Source organism: Benincasa hispida, chromosome 5, assembly GCF_027475165.1.
Source record: "Benincasa hispida cultivar pf3 chromosome 5, pf3_genome.v1.1, whole genome shotgun sequence".
Taxonomy (NCBI): domain Eukaryota; kingdom Viridiplantae; phylum Streptophyta; class Magnoliopsida; order Cucurbitales; family Cucurbitaceae; genus Benincasa; species Benincasa hispida.
Window position 1 is genome coordinate 33,164,274 of NC_143482.1, and position 22,600 is coordinate 33,186,873.

The following is a 22,600-nucleotide window of genomic DNA, read 5'->3' on the forward strand; positions in this document are numbered from 1 at the left end:
TCAAAATTTGTTAACTACTTATAAGAGTCTATCATTGATACCCACTTATAGCCTTATGTTTTAATATTTCAAATTTGATTCCAATTGATCAAGGTGTATCAATGATAGCCATTGAAAACTGATAGCAAATTAAAAGGTGATATTTCAAGTGTTACTATTTTAAGGTTATATTAATATTTCTCAAATTGAAAGCTATTACTGATAACAACTAATAGTAGCGATCAATGGCTATCACTGATAGCTACTATCAATTGTTACTATTAATAGCTGCTATCAGTGATCATTTTCAATTTAAGAAAATTGGAAGAAGAAACATGAAATAATTATGGGTTGTCTACGGGCTTTTTAATCATTTACCTATATAGCTATCATTGATTATTGCTATCAGTGATACCTGATGCTAATTTTGTGTCATATCAATAATATGTTAAGAAGCTTTGACTAAAAAACCTCAGTTTTCATTTGTTTATAACTAACTTTGTAAATGGTCAGCTGGTATACTCTATAAATACCACTGATTTTAAATTCAAAAGAGAGAGTTATCATCATTTTTCTTTAGTTTTCTGTAAACAACAAAATCTGTACACAATCTTCATCAGTAAAAGAATTCAGATCTTCTCGTGGACGTAGGCTTGTTGAACCATGTAAATATCGTCTCTTCATCTTCTTTCCTTTATCTTTCTTGTTCATACAAGTGTTTCTTTACTGCAAATCGCATGCCATTCAATTATCTTTCAAATTGCATCGAGTAATCTGAATATCAAGTCAACCGTGCATCGATTCTTCACTATCGAGTAGGTTCAAGTACATCATTTTCACCTTCAAGTCGCACCGAGTATCATTTAAGAACCGTCAAGTACGATCAAGTATTAGTTTTGTTATCATCGAGTTCCATCGAGGATATAACAGAGATCGTCAGACGAAGAAGGAAATTCTCATCGAGGATCAAGTAGGAAGATGTCAAGTATCAATTTTCGAGTATTGAGGATTTGGCATAATATTTCTGAGCCATTTATTTATCTTTCCAGTGTTGATCCTTATTATTTTGGCCTTGTGAAGAATGGTCAGCCCAACAATTTGTGGTATTAGAGCGATTAAAGATCATTAAGGTCAACTTTCTTGGAGCATCAAGTTTCTCAAGAAATCAAGACTCGATACTCGATTAGATAAAAAAATAGTTGTTGCAAGGTATGAGATTGAGAAGTTTGATAGGAAGGACGATTTTGGCCTATGAAACGCCAAAATCAAAGTCATTCTTGGACAACAGATAGCACACAAGGCCTTTTTGGACCTATCAACTTTGCCATCCACTATATCAGCACAAGAAAGAGATGACCTAGAGCTTACAACATATGGGATCAGGTTTGAAATCTCAGTGACAGTATTTTGAGGCAAGTAATTAATCAAGACATGGCCTACAAAATGTGGGTCAAGCTCGAACGTCTTTTCGCAACCAAGGATCTCCCCAACAAGATGTATCTAAGAGAGAAGTTCTTCACGTTCAATTTGGATTCTGGAAAGCGTCTTTCAGATAATTTGGATGAATTCAAGAGGATATCTCAGAGTTCAAAAGCTTTGGTGAGAAAATTGGCGACGAGAATGAGGCTTTTGTGCTATTCAACTCTCTACCCGAAGCCTATAAGAAGGTGAAGAATGCCTTGAAATATGCCAGAGAATCAGTTACCACTGATGCCATCATTTCAGCATTAAGAACTAGAGAGTTAGAACTTAAGTCAGTCAAGAAGGAGCAACCTAGTGTAGAAGGGTTGTTTACCAAGGGAAAGAACAAGCAGAACCAGTCTAAGGGGAATAAAAACTAGTCAGGTGAAGAGCACAAACCTAAGACCAAGCTGAGATGCAACTACTACAAGAAGAAAGGTCCCTTGATGAGAGATTGCTACAGCCTGAAAAGGAAAAACCAAGAAAAAGAGAAGGATCAGAAGGGAAAATAACCTGAAGCTTCAATGGTTGAAGGTTCCTACTTTTATTATGATGCCTTAGCCTACACCAAAAATAAAACCAACAAAATCAGTCCTCTTGGGAAGCATGACTAGGTACTTGACTTCGATTGTACCTATCACATGACACCTTTCAGACCTTGGTTTAATACTTACAAGGAAATAGATGGAGAATCTGTGTACATGGAAAACAATAAATCCTACAAGATCAAAAGAGAAGGTTCAGTATCCTTGAAGCTAAAGGATGGGTCAATCAAGCTTTTAAGAAATGTGAGACATGTACCTTCGCTCAAGAGAAACTTAATATCTCTGGGCATGTTGGAATCCATTGGGTGTAAATGCAGAGGAAAATTTGCAATTCTTGAGGTGATCAAGGATTCCAAAGTTGTGTTGATTAATGAGAAGGTCAATGACCATTACATCGTGAGAGGAGTAGAGATGATGACAAGTGCCTATACGGTTTCAACAGAAAGCTTAGCAGAGGCTGAATTATGGCACAAAAGACTATCCCATATTAGTGAAAAAGGGATGTAAGCACTGTTCACATATGGAATTCTGCCCAAAGGTATCAGTGAGTACCTTTCCTTTTGTGAACACTGCATTTTAGGTAAAGCAACAAGGAAAAGTTTCACAAAATCTCAGCACACCACGAAAGGAACATTGGATTATGTCCATTCTGACCTATGGGGACCATCTCCTACACCAGGCCTTAGTGGCTCAACGTATTTTCTAACCTTTATAGATGATTTTTCTAGGAAGAACTGGATATTCTTTCTTAAAACTAAGGACCAAGTCTTTGGGAAGTTTAAGGAATGGAAAGCCATGATAGAAAATGAAACATCTAAAAGGTTAAAAATACTTTGGAACCGATAATGGGCTTGAGTTTTGTAATGAACACTTTGATAAATTTTGTAGTGATAATGGTATAACTAGGTATAGAACAATGAGATATATACCAAATGGGGCTGCTGAGAGGTTAAACAGAACCATAATAGAAAGGGTTAGGTGTTTGCTCCCTAATGCTATCTTAGGGGAAAGTAATTGGGTAGAAGCTGTAGCCTATACAGTGTATAACTTGAATAGGTGCCCTCACACATCTTTAGAGTTGCTTACCCCTAAGAAAAAGTGGACTAATTATCCTCCTAACCTAGATAACCTCAAGGTCTTTGGATGAGTCACTTTTCTATTGCATTTTATTGACTATTGTACTTCAACATTAATGTTGTTTTTTATGTATTGTATTTTAATATGTATATTGTATTTTGTACTATTATCATTAACTTGTATGCTAAACTTATCTATATCCTAGATTTTTTTTAAGGAAAATAAAGTGTATATTTAACATATCAGTATCTTATTTTTTAAAAAATTAGTGCATCGTCGTATTCTATTGTATATATATCTCGTATCTATATTTCTATCTGTGCTTCATAGGTGACAGTCAATGGACATTACATATTTCTCAAAATCTAGTTTTTTATAACGCACAAAACGCATCGAGGAGGATTATCATTATGTTCACAATGCCATTCAGGAATGAACAACTTGCACAACTTGCAAATACTTCTACACGTCATATTTCTATCAATGAACAACTTGCATATGTTTTTTATAGGAAGTATAAATATGCAACGGAAGCAATCAGAATCAATAAGCACTTTAATTACATTTAATTTGAATTCTAAAAACATGTAAAATACATTTTTCAGAATAGGATTTCATGAAACACATACCTTTGAAGAATTCTTCCAAATCTAAGCTGCTCTTCACGAAATCTAAGCTTCAAAACTTTAATGAACTACCAAAAGATCTTCTCTACTATTCTAAGTCTTGAATTTGGATGGTGGAACTCAAGATTGAAGTGACTTGTGAAGGAAAAAGGTGTGGGTTTGAGAGAAGAAGAAAAATTCTACAGAAATTCTCAATTTCCAGCAGTTTCTCACTCATGTTCAGCCACTTCTCTCTCCAGTCTAAGAAAATTTCAGACTTTTATGTAACATTTACATGCAAGCAATGAAGAAATTTAGTCAATGTTACATCAATTTGACTAATAAGTGGGCCAGGTGTAATAAAAATATTGAAACACATTGAATTTTCCAAAATTGGAAAATTCCACTATGTGTTTATTATTATTGTTGTTGTCGTCGTCGTTGTTGTTATTATTATTATTATGATTATGATTATGATTATTATTATTATTAATTTTATATTTCAATTTTCAAAATGAATTTTTATTTTAATTAATTCAAAATTAATTAAATTCAAAAATTTCAAAATTAAATTTCTCAAATTGAACTAAATTTGAATATTAGTTAAATAATAATTTAATATCAAATATTAAATTAATCAAACACCTAATTTTGAACATGAATCTTATTCATGTAATCAATATTTAAATATTATAAACTCTCTAATTTTGTTTAATTTCATTAAATTAAACGTTTAATTATATTGAATATAATTTTTAAACCCTAATTTCAATTTGAATACCAAATTGAAAACCCCAAATTTAAACACTTCATATTGAAATTCAATTTGAACACTTCAAATTGAAACCATTTCAAATTCACTCAATTCACTAATTCAAGGTGTTCATGTTTTACGAGCTAGTATAGGCACCTTATGGATTTGGGATTAATTGTCTAAAACTCTTTAGACCGAATTACTTAATATTCGTTAACTACCGAGTCACACCACTATAGCTTGATAGTTGCACTCTCCTCAATGTAGATATATTTGTGTCCACTTGATTTAACCATAATCAGTAAATCGACCCATCACTGGTTCTCCGTAATAACAGCTGGGTCAAATGTTGTTTTACCCTCAAAATTGCATCTTACTCCTTAAGTTTCACTGATCCTCTAATGAACAATTTATTTGTGATCCAGTTACTAAACCGGATAACTCTCGAGCCAATGGGAGCGTGGGGCCCCTTGTTTAATACCTGGATTCAGCACTTAAGAGAACAACCTTCCTCTTATCCCTAAATTGGGTAGGCGTGAATTCCATCTTGCACCCTACATCCCTAGTTATCTACCCGGTCTTATTGAGTCAGCTAGCTATCCTTCACCTATACAAATCTAAGGATAATTCTGAATAAACAGGAATTCATAGTTAGCTTAGGATTTAGATCGAGTTACCTAGATCATCTAAGTGAAATAGTCAGTCTTAAATAGTAAATAGCATTATAAAGTAAGAATGACTTATTTCTTGATCCGATTTTATGCAAACTCATCGCATAGGACGCTCCCACTTCTCATGTCAATACATGAACGAATCATGATCACTTCATTTGTTGCATCTTACAACAAATTGTAACAACTACAGAGTGGGTCGCATCTGATGGTGTTACCAAAATACGGCACCCAACCTTATTTGTATACTATAGACCGTTTTGGTTATTTACCCAAATTTGATCCATCTTTATGTCTCCACATAAAGTTCAAGTATTCATATAATAGTCATGGATCTTAGTTTATTGGATTTAGTCTTTATAAGTGCAATTTACAAATTCAATAACAACTTTATTGAATAAATGTTGAATAACATTTTATTGATAATAGAAAATGTTTAACTTTACAAACTATGAGTTTTAGGACATACAACCCAACAAACTCCCACTTGGACTACAATTTGAGTGGATATATACAAATATATACAATGTTGAGTTCAATGAGAGAAAATATACAATACAATAAATACAATAAACTAGGGTATCAGATACACATTATTTTTCCCACTTGCCGTAGTTCTAAGTATCTCGTAGTCTTAGTCCCACTAAGTGACCCTCGAACACTTTAGCCGAGAGGGTTTTCGTAAATGGATCAGCCAAGTTGTCTTGTGAGGCTATCTGTGTGACAATCACGTCTCCTCTTTGTACAATCTCCCTGATGAGATGGTACCTGCTTCGATGTGCTTTCTACACTTATGGTTTCTAGGTTCCTTTGAGTTTACAACCGCTCCACTGTTATCACAATATAGAGGGACTGACAGGTGCATATTTGGAATTACTTCCAAATCAATCAGGAACTTTTTGAGTCATACTGCTTCTTTTGCTGCTTTACTTACAGCTACATACTCAACTTCCATTGTGGAATCAACAATACAACTTTGCTTGATACTTCTCCATACTACTGCTCCTCTATTGAGACTTAAAACTGACCCTAATGTTGATTTCCTTGAATCAATATCGGTCTAAAAATCAGAATCAGTGTATCTAGTAAGGATCAGATCCTTAGTTCCATACACGAGCACATAATCCCTCATTCTCCATAGATACTTAAGGATGTTTTCAATGGTAGTCCAATGATCATATCCTGAACTAGACTGAAATCTGCTGACAATTCCAACTGCATAGCATATGTCGAAAGAAGTACACAACATGGCATACATTAAACTCCCTACTGTTGATGCACATGGAATTCATTTCATAATCTCAACCTCTTGAGGTGTCTTAGAACATTGTACTTTAGACAAATGAATTCCATGTTTGAAAGGTAACAAACCTTTCTTTGAATTTTGCATTTTATATCTAGACAACATCTTGTCTATATAAAATGCCTCAGATAATGCTAAAGTTCTCTTCTTACGGTTCCGAACTATTTGAATCCCAAGAACATACTGTGCCTCTCCAAAATCTTTCATTTGGAATTGCGCAGCAAGCCATCTCTTGATATTAGCTAGAAATTCTATCTCATTTCCTATGAGTGGGATATCACAAACACACAAAACCAGAAAAGCGACAGTTCTATTAACGATTTCTTATAAACACAAGGTTCACCAACATTTAGTTCAAAGCCATAAGATTTAATCGTGGTGTCAAATCTCATATTCTAGGATCAAAACGCTTGTTTTAATCCATAAATGGATCGATTAAGCTTGCAAACTTTTTGCTCTCGACCTCATTCATAAACCCTTTTGGTTGAGATATATAGATACTCTCCTTGAGATAACCATTTAGAAAGGTTGTCTTGATATCCATTTGCTAGATTTCATAATCATAAAAGGCAGCTATGGACAATAGTATTCTAATAGACTTTATCATGGCAACTGGAGAGAAAGTTTCTTCATAGTCTACCCCCTCTCTTTGGGTAAACCTTTTTGCCACAAGCCTAGATTTGTAGGTCTGTGCCTTACCAGATTGGTCTCGTTTTTTCTTGTAGATTCACTTGCAACCGATGGGTTTTACCCCTTCTGGTTGATCTACAAGATCCCAGACTAAATTGAAGTACATTGACTCCATTTCAAGGTTCATGGCTTTAATCGAATGGTTCTTATCCACATCTTCCATTGCTTGTTTGAAAGTTAATGGATCCTTTAAGCCATCATCTGTATGATGATTTGAGTTTCAGTTAAACTCATGTACCAGTCAGGATATTGCACAACTTGAAGGAAATTTAAAACATAGAGATCCAGTGTGCAGAAGCGGATCATCCTAAATCTCTTTGAGAATTAACACAAAATAGTTACAGTCTACGAGAACAGATTATGCATAATAAGTAAATTATAAGCATGCTTCTTAAAAGAACATACAAGGGAGAGTATGCAAACCTTTGAACAACCTTTCTTCAAGTATCCCTTGATTGTTCAGCAACTGGATCAAAGAAATACTCAAACACAACAAACAGAATAGCCAACAACACGAACTGTTGAATCCTTGATCATAATCGAGTCTAACTCGATCCTCGAACCTTGAACTGAACAGGAACACCACCACAAGTGTTACCTTGGTATTCTCAGTGTGAGAATCTAGGATTTGTTGCCTCTGTGTGACTTTGGATAGAGGAAAGAAGGAGATAGACGATCGAGTAAGTGGAAGATGAATGAAGTCTATCGTATAGACTAGATACTCGATAATTTAGTAAGAGGAAGCCTATGGTATAGACTTTGCTACTCGATCGTGTAACAACGAGTAAAGGAGTAACTATCGCATATTAAACTCGGTACTCTATCATGTAGGCTATGAGATACTATCGTTTAGTAAAACATTACAACACAAATGAATGATCATCTGATTTTTGGAAAATGATTTTCGTTTTAATCTCACAGTTACCTTAACTTCTAATAACCTCCCATTTAATTGGTTATTAAAGAAAAAAAATAATTATCATATAATTAATATATTATAAATAAATATTATAACCAACTTATCATATTATATTTATAACCTATAGTTTTAATATTTCATCATATGAAATATATAAACCATAGTTCTTTTTGTATGTTATGGTATTTATTATAAATCATATTTATATTAGTTCCTCCAATAAAAGTATCTAATACATCATACCAATTATATCACATATAATTGAATTAATTTAATTATATCACATATAATTAAACTTCCTCTTGTTAATTTGAACACTTCAAACTAACCTAAAATCTGATTCTTAAATTGAACCCATTGAGCTACCAAGGGGACCTTATGGACCTGTAGCTTGAAGCTCGAACGGTACATAAATAACTGACTAAACTCTTTAATCACGAGATCCACCATCCGTTAATTGTTGGTTACTCCACTAAAGACCGATAGTTGCACTCTTTGCACTACAAATATATTTTTGTCTCCATTAGATATAACCAGTTAACAATGCGATGACCCTTTATAAATCCATCGTAAGTACAGCTGGGCCAATTTACCGTTTTGCCCTTATAGTTACGTCTAACTCCTTAAGTACCACTCATTCCTTTAATGAACAATAAGTCATAGTCCTACTATGACTGAGTCCTCTCTTCCCAAGAGAGGGTGCGGCCACTATGTTCAAGACCTGGAACCAGCCCTTAAGGGATCAATTTATCTACTTACCCCTTCTTCGGGGAAGGAGTGAATTTCGTCTAGTGTAGCCGAGTTCCCAACTCTCCAATCAGATGAATCTCCAGAATGGTATGCTAGTTGAGTTAGCAATCTGACCACTCTCACCCACACAAATCAAAGGACTGCCCTCATGAGCAGGTGTTCCCAACATACTCAGGATTAAGGTCATGTCACCTATGGTCATCCTAGGAATGTTAGTCTCAATTATCAATGACGTTATATAAAAAAAACTAATCATCACGTGGTACAGTCTTATACAAACTCTTTGTATAGGATACCCTCGCTCGCATGTCTCCACATGAATGGTCAGGATTAGACAATTTGTAGCACTTTACAACACTTATAACATCTACAAAGTGTGTCGTATCCGTAGTGAAGATATTCCTCCTTTATCCTTATAGTACAGACCATTTAGGTTATTACTAAAGGCATGATCCACTTGTATGTCTCACATACATGTTTAAGTTACATCAAATAACGACGGATTTTAGTTTATTGGATTGAGTAAATACTTATAAAATAACACTTATTTTATTAATAACAATATGCTTAGAAAGTGTTTACAAACTACGAAACTACCAGAAGAATTAGGACACCAATCCTAAAACAACCCTCCCACTATGTTGAGACGCTTTTCAACTCTTGAGAAAGATGTAAAGTACCAGTTTCATCAACAACTTTTATTGATGGACCTGCTCAATCGACAACTCTTATTGATGTATTTGCCATTTCTCTGGTCATTTCATATATTACTAGCCTACTATGAGGTTGATGATTTTTTACGCGGTCTTTCTCTAAGAAAGTTACATTTGTCGATACAAATACCTTATCTTCTTAAGAATCATAAAAGAAACCACCTTTTGTCCCTTTTGGGTAACCTATAAATAAGCATACCTTTGAAGAAATTCCAACATTTTAGGATTTTGAACCAATACATATGTTGCATCCCCAGATCCTGAAGTGATATAAACTACCTTTACATCCTTTCCATAACTCGTAAGGTGTTTAACACTTTCGAGGGAACCATGTTCAGTATATACACCGCAGCCTCAACTATGTGTCCCCAAAAAGAACATGACAACTGGCATAACTCATCATAGAAAGAACCATGTGTAACAAGGTCATATTTCTCCTTTATACCACACCATTTTGTTCAGGTGTGCTAGGAGCTGTGAGTTGTGAGTTTGCAACTCGTTGAATAGAGTTGTAAGGTTGTAATCAACCCTGTTCAAAATAATGTTGCTTACAAAGTGAAGGAAGCTTTCTAGTAACGACTCCAAAATTATGCTAACCTAGCTTGCCTCATCGATGCTCGACCTGTTCATCTCTTCCACGTTAAAGTGAACCATCATGTTTAGAACATGTTCACGAAAAAATGTACCCTCCTTCATCTTGGAGTTGAAGATGAACTTAAGAGCGTCGTGCCTGAGCTATGCGGACGGTTGTCCAAATATTTCCCTTAGGGACTCTATGATCTCGAGTGTAGTGATAATGGGCTCATGTTTCTTGGCCAAAATGTCATTAAGGCTGGCCAAGAAGTACGCTCGGACCTTCTTGTTCGCCCGTGTCCATTTCTCATAACCTTTTGAACATTTCGAGTGGCGTTTTGAGGTGGAATAGGAGGACACCCCTCCATAAGGACGACCTTAGGTCATCGATGATTAGTATCGGGTTTATCATGTTTTTTTAACTAGCGTAGTTCTCACCAGTCAGTTTATCTGCAACTAAAAAAGTAAGAGTAGCGGTAGCCATTTAATAAAGTTGCTGAAAAAAGAACAAAGTTAATAAGTCTACTTGCATTACCACTTTTAACACCAATTAAGTTTCAACAAAATAGTTCTATTGTACTCTAAGTAATATCTATTTTGTAATGATGACCCAGTGAGGCAGGACAAAAGTCACTGTTGGGGTGATCAAGTACCCCTTCACTTGTATAAGACAATCTTAACCATTAGATGGAAATAACTCTTTGTAACTGAATCTAACAGTCACCATTGTTCGGTCCAAAATTTGTTAACATCCTTAAAAAGTTTGTGTAAATACAACCTCTCATTTTAGACCCTAGAGTCTTGCCCTAATGCACCCACCGTAGGGAAAAAGAAAATTAGGACAAGAGACTAAAGAAACCCTATCCATTTCTGAAGATCAGATAAAGAGTTGTGCAAATACAGCCATCCTTTATGGGGACATTCCCAGGGTGCCTCGAGAAGATGCACTAAAACTTTATCCAACCTAATGAGAGAAACTGTGGGATATATTGTCACACGTCCTGCTCCCACTTACTATGAACATTCTCTTCATTCACCTTGATATTGACCTACCTAAATTCCATCGTAGAGGTGACATTCTCAAGGTGCCTTGAGGCTGAGGATAGATCTCACGGTGTGAACTTTTAGGGAGAAACGTGTAGAGGTAAAGTGAAGTATCATATACCCCAATTACCTCCCACTGAATGTTCTACCTAGAGATTCATTCACTTAGTTAATCTGACTACTAATTTTAATTAAGTGGATGTTTAATTTGCTAAAAAACAACACTTGCTTTTGATGATTATACAAGTTTGATTCGAGTTTTATTAAACACTTTAATAGACAATCATCAAATTTGCATGCATGCAGCAAATCTATCTAATTCACCTTTCTAGGTAGGTTCCGAGGTAGTGGTGTGATGTTTCCATCGACTTAAGCACCCCAGCCTAGCCAAAACCAACCTTAGTCAAAAGGTCCCTTATAGATAGATTTGGTACATATTTAATGTTTTATTAGTCAATTTAATCCTATCAAAGCGAGTTAAAAGATTAAACTTAGGTATCTAATCTCATTAGAATTGTGAGCTTAGGTCTATCTCAATCAAATTTTTAAAACTCTTTTAAAACATGATTAAAGCCTAAGTTTGCATGCAACTCGTTCTTGTTGATTTTAATTCTAATTTCATTAATGATAACTCTTATAAAGAATAAAACAATCAAAATCAACCACCTTCCTAAGCTAGATATCCACGAGGTATTTATAACTTTCATAAATAAACCTAAGTGTCATGCTTCATGCAATGTTCATTCATTATTATATATAACTTTTATATAACTTGTAATGAACTAAGCATACATGCTAACATACACCCTTATACTATAATACTTATAATACAAAAATGATGCATGGATATGCTTTGATGCATGTATATATTATATCTCTTATATTATATGATGCATGAGCATGCTCTAATATAATTTAATCATGCAAACTACTATATTATAACCTTTATATTATAAAGATGATGCATGAAAAAATGAATAACGAATGGTGGGTTTTAAAACTATATGACCATTATGGCATATAAGCAAACATACATTACATGTACATTCATTAAAAAATTGATGGACTGGGATAATTAACCTCAAAACCGAAAAAATAAAGCTAACTATTAAAAAAAGGATCGAGTTAATTGGTTCAAACAGGTAAACTGGGTCTTGAACCGCCTGAGTGAAGCCTCGCCACTTGATCGTGTAGCATCTCCTTCAGATCATCGAGTAACGCTTATCAAGTATAGACTATGCGATGAGCATGAGGCCAATGGGATCGTGTAGCGCATATTGAGTAATGCATACCATGCGATCATTCAGACAATGACTATGCGATGAGCATGAGTTCCTAAACGATCAAGGAGCAAACATCGAGTATCTTATACCGAGTGATCGTGTAGCCAGTAACTATGAGATGGGCATGCTGACCTACACGATTGTTTAGTGTGCGTGCCATGTGTCAAGTATCATATACTCTACGATCGTTTAACCCGAGCGTCTACGCGATCGAGTAGTCAACGCAACATGATTGAGTAAACTCTTTACCCGATCGCGTAGTATTAGCCCTTACAAATTATGCCCAAAAACACAGAGGCTCTTACAAATTAACTCTTGTAAATGTAAAAGAGAGCTAAACAGAGGCAATTATCCCGAAATTATCCATCAACAGCATCCACAAACACATCTAATACTTAAACGCATTGCATAATAACTTAAAACTCACCAAGACTGTAAATGAAATTCAATACATCAATAGAATTTGAAATATCAGAACAACCTGACTCTGATACCAATTAAAGGATCTCTAAAACTAGAGAACTCGTGAGCGGAAGCAGATCGTTCAACAACTCAGCGAACAAGCATGAACACAACGAGCAACTGAAAAATCTTCGATCACCAGCGAGTAAAAATCAATCCTCGACCCTCGAATAGAACTAGACCCTCGAACAGAACTCGACACCACCACAAGATTACCATTGTATTTTCGGTATGAGAATCCAGGAGTTGTGGACTCTATATGAATTTGGATAGAGCGATGGAGGAAGTAGATGATCGAGTATGCGATAACCAATCGTATAAAAGAAGAAGTCTATCGTATAGACTTATCTACTCAATTGTTTAGGCTCTAAGGTTATCATGTAAAACTCGTTTTTACTCGATAATGAATTATATGAGAAGTTTTTCGACTTCAATGATTTTGAAAAATATTTTTCCTTTTATCTCACAGTTACCATAAACCGTGCATAACCATCCACTAAGGTGGTTATTGGAGAAAAAGAAAATTAATTATCTGATAATTAATAATTTATAAATAAATACAATAACTAACTTATCATATTATATTTATAACCTATAGTATTATCATTGCATCATATGCAACATATAAACAATAGTTCTTTTTCTATTTTATGACACTTATTATAAATAATATTTATATTAATTCCTCCAATCAAATAATGTATCAAATACATTATATCAATTATATCACATATAATTGAATTAATTTAATTATATCATGTATAATCAAAATCCCTCTTGTTAATTTGATCAGTCCAAACTAACCTAAAAACTGATTCTCAACTTGAATCCATTGAGCTACCAAGGGGACCTTATGGACTTATAGTTTGAAGCTCCAACGGTACATAAATAATTGACTAAATTCTTTAATCACAATATCCACCATCCGTTAACTGCCAGACACTTCACTAAATACCGATAGCTGCACTCTCCGTACTACAGATATATTCCTGTGTCCATTGGATATAACCAATCAACAGTATGATGACCCTTCACAAACCGCTCGTAAGTACAGTTGGGCCAATTTATCATTTTGCTCCTGTAGTTACATCTAACTCCTTAAGTACCACTGATCCCTCTATTGAACAGTCGATCATAGTCCCACTATGACTAAACCCTTCTCGGGCTAAGAGAAGGTGTGGTGCCAAATTGTTGAAGCCTTAGAATCAGTCCTTAAGGGAGTAACTTATCTATTTCCCTTGCTTCGGGGAAGAAGTGAATTCTGTCTTGTGTAGCTGAGTTCCCAGCTCCCAATCAGACGAATCCCCAAAATGGTAGACTTCTTGAGTTGGCAATTTGGCCACTCTCATCCATGCAAATCAAAGGACCACCATCATAGGCAGAAGTTCACAACTCACTCAAGATTTAGGTCATGTTACCTATGGTCATCCTAGTGAAATGAAAGTCTCTATTATGAACGCCGTTATATAACGAGACTAAACATTTCGTGGTCCAGTCTTATACAAACTTCTTTATATAGAGTATCCCCGTTCGCATGTCTAATACATTAATGATCAGGATTAGATCATTTGTAGCACTTTGCAACATTTATAACACCTACAAAGCAAGTCACATTTGTAGTGTCACCAGGATAAGGTATCTCTCCTTTATCCATATCCTACAGACCATTTAGGTTATCACTTAAAGCACGATCCACTTGTATGTCTCTACATACATGCTTAAGTTACAATGATAACTATGGATCTTAGTTTATTGGTTTGTGGTTAATACAACTAAAATATCTCATATTTCATAGACTAAAGTGAATAAAATATATCATATTATAAATAAAAAAATGTATGTTCATATAAGTGTTTACAAACTACATGACTCTACGAGATTTAAGGCATCAACCCCAACATTATTACAACAATTTATAACATATATCAAATGCATGTAACATGCTTCCTATGGTAGGATTTTAAATGTACATGGCATACAATATGCAGAAATATGTTTCATTTAAATATAACATACATCACATGCATAAATATTTAGACAACATTGATATGGTTCAACTTTGGCATCCTAAGCAAACAATAATAACTAAATTATTACAAACTAGGTCAAAAACTGCTTCGAAACTATTTTGGACCGCATGAACCAACCCAAATCGAGCCCGAACCACCCGAACCAGACCTCCAAACCTTCAAAAGATCTGAACCAGTTCAAGAATGGTTGAAAACCAATCGAACTGGACCTTCTGCGCGAACCGGCTCACGAACACGTGCGTTGTTGGGCTAGGATGAGCAGCGTTGCACATCCTAGCATTACGAAGCCTCGAGCTACATATGAGCAGCATTGCAACGCTCTAGGGGTAGCGTTACAACACTGCCTGGTAGAAGGCACTCCTTCCAATTTCTATTGTTGACCTTGCTTGCTTCAATCCTCAAATTACAACCTAATTTCGACTCTATTAACTCCAAATAAATTACAAACTCTAGAGCACACATATAAGCTCATCAATCAAGAACCAATTACAAATTTAATTTAGGAATCAAAGAGAAATCTAATGCCAAAATTGATTGAAGCACCATATCAGTCTCCAAAAATGCAATCCAAGAAATTCACCCACCAAACTCAAATCAATGTTAATTGAGTGCTTAAATCACGATCTGATACCAATTGATAGGAAGTATAAGCATGCAATGGAAGCAATCAGAAACAATAAGCACTCTAACTACATTTAATTTTATTTCTAAAAGCATGTAAAACATATTTTTCAGAAGAGGGTTTCATGAAACACATACCTTTAAAGAATTCTTCCAAATCCAAGCTGCTCTTCAAAAATCTAAGCTTTAAAACTTTAGTGAACCACTAAGAGATCTTCTCTACTATTCTCAGCCTTGAATTTAAGTGGTGGAATTCAAGATTGAACTGAATTGTAAAGGAAAAAGGTGTGGGTTTGAGAGAATAAGAAGATTTCTATAGAAATTCTCAATTTCCAGCAATTTCTCACTCATGTTCAGCTACTTCTCTCTCAAGTCTAAGAAAATTTTATACTTTTATGTAACATTTACATGTAAGAAATGAAGAAATTTAGTTAATGCCACATCAATTTGACTAACAAGTGGGCTATAATAAGAATGTTTAATTTATTATTATTATTATTATTATTACTAATTTTTAATTTCAATTTTGAAAATGAATTTTATTTTTAATTAATTCAAAATTAATTAAATTCAAAAAATTCAAAATTAATTTCTCAAATTTAATTAAGATTAAAAATTAATTAAATAATAATTTAATATCAAATATTAAATTAAACACCTAATTTTGAAGATAAATCTTATTCATGTAATTAATATATAAATAAATATTTAAATTAATATTTAAATATTATAAACTCTCTAATTTCATTTAATTTCGATAAATTAAACGTTTAATTATGCCGAATATAATTATTCAAATCCTAATTGCAATTTGACCACTTCAAATTGAAAACCCTAAATTCAATTTGAACATTTTAAATTGAAATCATTTCAAATTCACTCAATTTACTAAAGGTGTTCATGTTTTACAAGTTAATAGAGGGACCTTATGGACCTACAGATCATGAGCTCCAACGATTTGAGATTAATTGGCTAAAACTCTTTAGACCGAATTAATTTAACTACCGAGTCATACCACTATAGTTTGATAGTTACACTCTCCTCATTGTAGATATATTTGTGTCCACTTGATTTAACCATAATCAGTAAGTCGACCCTGCATAGGTTGTTCATAATAATGGCTAGGTCAAACGTTGTTTTACCCCAAAAATTACATCTTGCTCCTTAAATTCCATTGATCCTCTAATGAACAATTGGTTTGTGATCCAATTACTAAATTGGATTCCTCTCGGATCAATGAAAGGGTGGGGCCCCTTGTTCAATACCTGGATTCAATACTTAAGAGAACAACCTTCCTCCTATCCCTAAATTGGGAAGGCGTGAATTCCATCTTGCACTCTATATCCCCAGCAATCTACCCAGTCTTATCCTTGAAATGGGAGGCTTATTGAGTCGGTGGTGTTGAGCCAACCCTCACCTATGCAAATCTAAGGATAATCCTGAATAAACAGGAGTTCATAGTTAGTTTAGAATTAAGATCGAGTTACCTAGGTCATCTAAGCGAAATAGTTAGTCTTAAACAATAAACAACATTATGAAGTAAGAGTGACTTATTTCTAGGTCCAATATTATGCAAACTCATCGCATAGAACACCCCATTCTTCATGTCAATACATGAATGAATGAGGATCACTTCGTTTGTAGCACCTTATAACAAATTGTAACAACTACAGAGTGGGCCGCATCCGATAGTGTTACCAGAATAAGACACCCAACCTTATTCATATACTATACACCGTTTTGGCTATTTACTCGAACTTGATCCATCTTTATGTCTCCACATAAAGTTCAAGTATTTATATAATAGTCATGGATCTTAGTTTATTGGATATAATCTTTATAAGTGCAATTTACAAATTCAATAACAACTTTATTGAATAAATGTTTAATAACATTTTTATCTATAATAGAAAATGTTTAACTTTACAAACGACGAGTTTTAGGACATACGACCCAACAATTTTATGAAGACCTTGGGAAAACAACGATTTCTTTATCTTCTTCATGAGTTGGATATTTGTGATCCTCATGCTCCAATTTGACCGGGTTATTAGGAGATATTCTCCTATTTACTTTCTATATAATTATTTTCCTTATTCAATTTCAGTTGTATTTTAGGTTTATCAAATATAGGTCGTATGTATTGAATGAAAAATCGAAGGAAATAGCTTTCCTAGAACAATAAACAGTACAATATACCTATCATGTCAAAATCACTATTGAGTCTTTAGAAAACCAAAAGTGAGTTTATACTACCTTTATATTACCTTCTACTTTCAAACAGAACATGAGAAAATTATTAGAAGGTAGGTAATTGAAATATCACAAAGGGACCCTAGGATAATTTGTTCAATCAACACACATTTCTCAATATAAAGATTTTTTAAAAAAGAACTTCACTGATGAGTTTGTCCAGTTGCTTCCAAGCACAACCACCAGGTTTATATGCTTCTTCGGCTTTACTCTTCAAATTCTTTACATTCTCTTTCATTTGCTTACCCTTTTCTCCGTCCATTAACTCTCTCACAAGCTTCTCCACTTCATTTCTTTTCACATTGTTATCAATTTCCATTCCAATCCCCCACTCACTGCAACAATAACGACAATTTGTTTGTTGCTCAGCAAAGAAAGGCCATGAAATCATTGGAACTCCAGCACATATACTTTCAAGAATTGAATTCCATCCACTATGTGTTAAAAACCCTCCAATTGAAGAATGGTTCAACACTTGTTCTTGGCAACACCAACTTGCTATCAAGCTTCTATCTTTGGTTTGTGTTACAAATTCTTGTGGCAAAATGGCTGAATCTCCTACAACTAAATCTGGCCTTGCAATCCACAAGAATGGCTTCCCACTATCAGCTAATCCCCAGGCAAACTCAATCAATTGTTCTGATGTCATCACTGTGATGCTACCAAAATTTACATAAACAACTGAGTTGGGTTCTTTTGAATTCAACCACTCAATGTATTCTGTTTCCTCAACCCAAAAATTCGAACCTATTGCTCTCAGTTTTTCATCATCTATTTGGTTAGCAAGCATGCGAAGTGGACCAATCGGGTAAAGAGAATGAAGGATAGAAGAAAGAGAATTCATATCATCTTGTTCGAGTGAATCATATGTATTTAATATAATTGTAGAAGCTTGTCGAGATCAGTTCATTTCTTGAATGACAAAATTGAGCATGATATCATCTGGATCTGTTGTTCTAAGAAAGGGAGGAAGGTCTTTCAAACGTATACTTTTTATTCCCTCAGTCCATTCAATTGTATTTTCCAAATATCCATCTGTTATTTGACTCTCATCTGTTAACCAAGAAAGAGGCCAAAAATTAATCACACAACTCCGATTAAATTACAAGTTTAATCTATAAACTTTCATAGCAAAAATTAAAATATTTTGATACCTTTGAGTCGTACCAAGCCTTGGTTGACGAGCACACTATATTTCAAGCAACCAAAGTAGCCACAAGCACTGGAAGTCCAAAACAAAGCGTATGGGATATTAAACTCATTGGCAGCCAACATAGAGAAAGACATAAAACCATCTCCAATAATGCAGCTAACTGGTGGGACATTACTAGAAGGAGAAGCAGCCATTGAGTTAAGTTGAGAAATAAGTTCACAGAAAAGAGCTAAGCAATTCTTGGAGGTGGATTGGCAAAGTGCAGGAATATCTTGAGTAGAATTTGCATCGGAGATCAGAAGGCCGTCGGGAATGGTTCGGAACGTAAAATCCAGCAAGCCATCGAGCGAGTCGGGGCCTCTCGACTTGAGCAATCGCTGATGATTGTACTCGGTGTTGACGAAAGTTATGTGGAAACCTTTGTGATACAGAAGCTTAGCCAGCCTTACCATAGGGGTGATATGTCCTTGGACTGGATATGGGAGACATACAGCATGTGGTTTATTAGTTTTTGAGGTAAAACCCATCTTTGAACAACTTCCTTTTTCTTCTTTGTTTCTCTCTTTCCTGAAATGGGAACTTGCTCAGTTATGGAGAATTGGAAACTGATATAAAAACTTGGACATCTTATATATAGGCTGCAAAACCAAAACACATTGGATATTTGGTGTTTAGTTTTAGAAAATAATGCTTATAAAATGTTCTCTCAATATTTTCAAAATCAAGTAAGGATTTTGAAAACTTATTTGTGTTGTGAGTTTTATTAAAAATTCACATGTTTACTAAAAAAGATTAATGAAAATTTGCATGTATAACAATCTAACACAAAACAATCTAAAACTATTTGCAAATATAACACAATAACTTTTATCTTCTATCAATACGTATCACTAATTGACATCTATCAATGAAAAACAACCTATCGATGAAAGAATCTATCATTAATTGACCTATCACTGATGAATCTTTAAGAGTGAGAAAGTTGATGTTTATTTATAATTTATTGACCTATCACTTTTAAAGGTTCATCAGTGATAGTTGCCACTTTTAAAGGTTCATCCGTGATAGATGTCAATCATATTTAATATCGATAGTATAATAAATATCGTTTGCATTATTTGTTATTAGGCTTATTATTGATGTATCGTATGGAGAAACCAAAAATAAATGTATACTAATAGTTATTATTTATAATTTATCAACAGTCATTTACATGTTTCATAACTATTAGATACATTAATAACTATCAATAAACAAAAAATGGTATATTGACATTTAACTTTGAATTTCAATTTGTGATTATTAACGTGCTTATTTGTTATTAATTGTATATATAGATGATTATACCATATCAATAGAATTAAAAGGACCATATCAATTATATTTTACCTTTTTTTTCTTTCTTTTAAGGGTAATTGCAATTGATAGCATTTTATGAATAATAATCAAGTGTATAACATCATTTTAAAAAATTGCAAATATAGACAAGTCTATGAGCAATAGACTTCTATCATTGATAGACTCCCAAAGTCTATCAGCGATCGTTGATAGACTCTTACGATAGGGTCTATCATTGATAGACTCCTACCAATAATATGGTTTATCACTGATAGACTATTTAAATTTGGTCATATTTTCAATTTTTTTACATTATGTTATATTTGCTAATATTTTGAATCTAATATCTAGATTTACAACTGCCCATCTTTTAATAGCTATTCTGCATGCTCATTTGATCTATCATGCTATATTATATCAAAAGATTAGAAAAATAGGAAGTAAATGCGAACTTAATATTAATGACAAAACAATTGATAGCCAAATAACAATAGATTATGGGTAATAGCAGTATATATATATATATATATATTCTGATGATAGACATAAAATTAATCTACCAATTATTTAACTTATAAAAATAGTTGATAAGTGATAAACAACGATAAATAATAAACGTAGAATGGTCTATGAGTGATGGAAAAAAATTTATTTGTGAATAATAGGAGTCTAATTATGATAGGCTATTAAAATAGTCTACTGATAACTGAAAAATTCATTCACTAATAAATAATATAAATGATATATCAATGATAGACCTAAATTTTTAAAAATTATCATATTTGCAAATTATTTATTTTTGCAATATATTTGCATATACCAAAACGTATACTTCACATTACAATTATCCAAAGATTAAAACATATGATAAAGAAATTGTGGGAAAACAAACACATTTTTTACCTACCAAATCAAATATAAAGACCTTTAATTTAAAAAAATATATATTTTTTATATAACACAAATTTTTATGTTAGTTGAACTATCTTCTTTTCAGTACAAATTATCGAGCATTATTCTTTGAAAAAATTATTCCCATCTAGGGCATGCTGTTCTCTGAAATTGGTAGTCCCATTAAATGGGACATTCTTCTCTGAAAATGATTATTGATTCTTCCAAAAGTTTCATATTGTGCCTTTTTTTTTTTTTTTTTTGTTCGACCCTTTTAAGTCTCAAAGGATTGGAATATCAAGAGTGGGAATTTGATACGTTCTAATTTCTTTTTTTTCATATAATATGTGAGAATATATATGATACTTCAAAAGGAATTATATTGGATACATATGTGTCTTATTTATTTATTATCTAAAATTGAATCATAATCGTTTTAAATTAAAATGATGTTATAAAGTTTTAAATGAATTTCTTTTATAGTACTTTGTTAAATAAGTTATTTAAAAACTAACTATTTAATCATCGTGCTTATTTAAGTACTTTTTAACAAAAATAAAAAAATAAAAAATAAGGGCTAGTTTCTTTCTTTCTTTTTTTCTTTTTAGAGATAAAAATTAGAGCTAGTTGCCAATTGTACAACCACAACCCAAGTAGCATCGAATGTAACACAAAGACAATTTTCAGAAGTATAAAAAATTACTTTCAGTCCATAAAAAAAGTCAAGAATACTCAATCATAATCTATAAGTGATAAATTTTTATAAAAATGGCAAGCAGAAGTATTGATAAAGTGGAAAATTCCAATATTCTCACATTTTCGAAAACATTGTTTGTAGGGACTCATTCACTGTGAAAAGACATAGATGCCCCTCTCCTTAAAAAGATGATGATCCCAAATTTAAAACTCCCACTTCTCTCTTTTTAACCCTTGAAATTAGATATATATGAAACAAAACATCACGAGTTATACACAATGTTGTAACAAGATGAACAGTAAATTATAAAACAAAAAGTAAAGATAGTTAAAGAGGCACAAAGATTGGTAATCCAATTCGGTGTAATATCACCTACATTTTGGGGTTTGTATGTTTGGAAAGCACTCAAAAAATGTTTTCTTTGTCTTAGGTTTTTGTTGGTTTTTGTATGTTAAATGAGTTCCTTGATGTCTATTTTATATTGAATTGTAGGAATGGAGCATTTGAGCGAAATTTGAAGAATTTGAAGACTAATTGAAGAAAATAACCTTAAGTATGGCAAAATAATCCTAAAACATGAAAAAAAGCTAAAACAAGTAGAAAACGATGTGCACGTGGTGCATCAACACTAGGTCAAAGCCTAAAAATTTGAGGGCTGCAAAGTAGTGTAGCTTTGCAACACTCAACAGTTTCATGTTGATCTTTTTTATTTCCACCATGTCATAGCGCTACCTTATAGCATCATGTCGCTAAGATGACTTGTAGCATTATAAATTCGTTTGTTTCAT

At 33.4% G+C, this 22,600-nt stretch overlaps 1 protein-coding gene across 2 annotated transcripts; it reads right to left on the reverse strand.

Annotated features, from left to right (window-relative positions):
• Window positions 1-17,706: 17,706 nt before the first annotated feature.
• On the reverse strand, window positions 17,707-19,499 carry LOC120078167 (7-deoxyloganetin glucosyltransferase-like). 2 transcript variants are annotated; one of them, XM_039032390.2, is made up of 2 exons: window positions 18,888-19,499; window positions 17,707-18,786 (listed from the first exon to the last, which is right to left on the reverse strand). In XM_039032390.2, the coding sequence occupies exon 2, from the start codon at window positions 18,575-18,577 to the stop codon at window positions 17,864-17,866; it is 714 nt and encodes a 237-aa protein (XP_038888318.2). In that variant the 5' UTR covers window positions 18,578-18,786; window positions 18,888-19,499; the 3' UTR covers window positions 17,707-17,863. Both variants share the same exon structure in this region, with proteins under 2 accessions (XP_038888318.2, XP_090170139.1).
• Between the last annotated feature and the right edge of the window lie 3,101 nt (window positions 19,500-22,600).

Coding starts and splice junctions, on each gene's coding strand:
- LOC120078167 (XM_039032390.2), bottom strand. CDS start 18,577: ATGAATTCTCTTTCTTCTATCCTTCATTCTCTTTACCCGATTGGTCCA.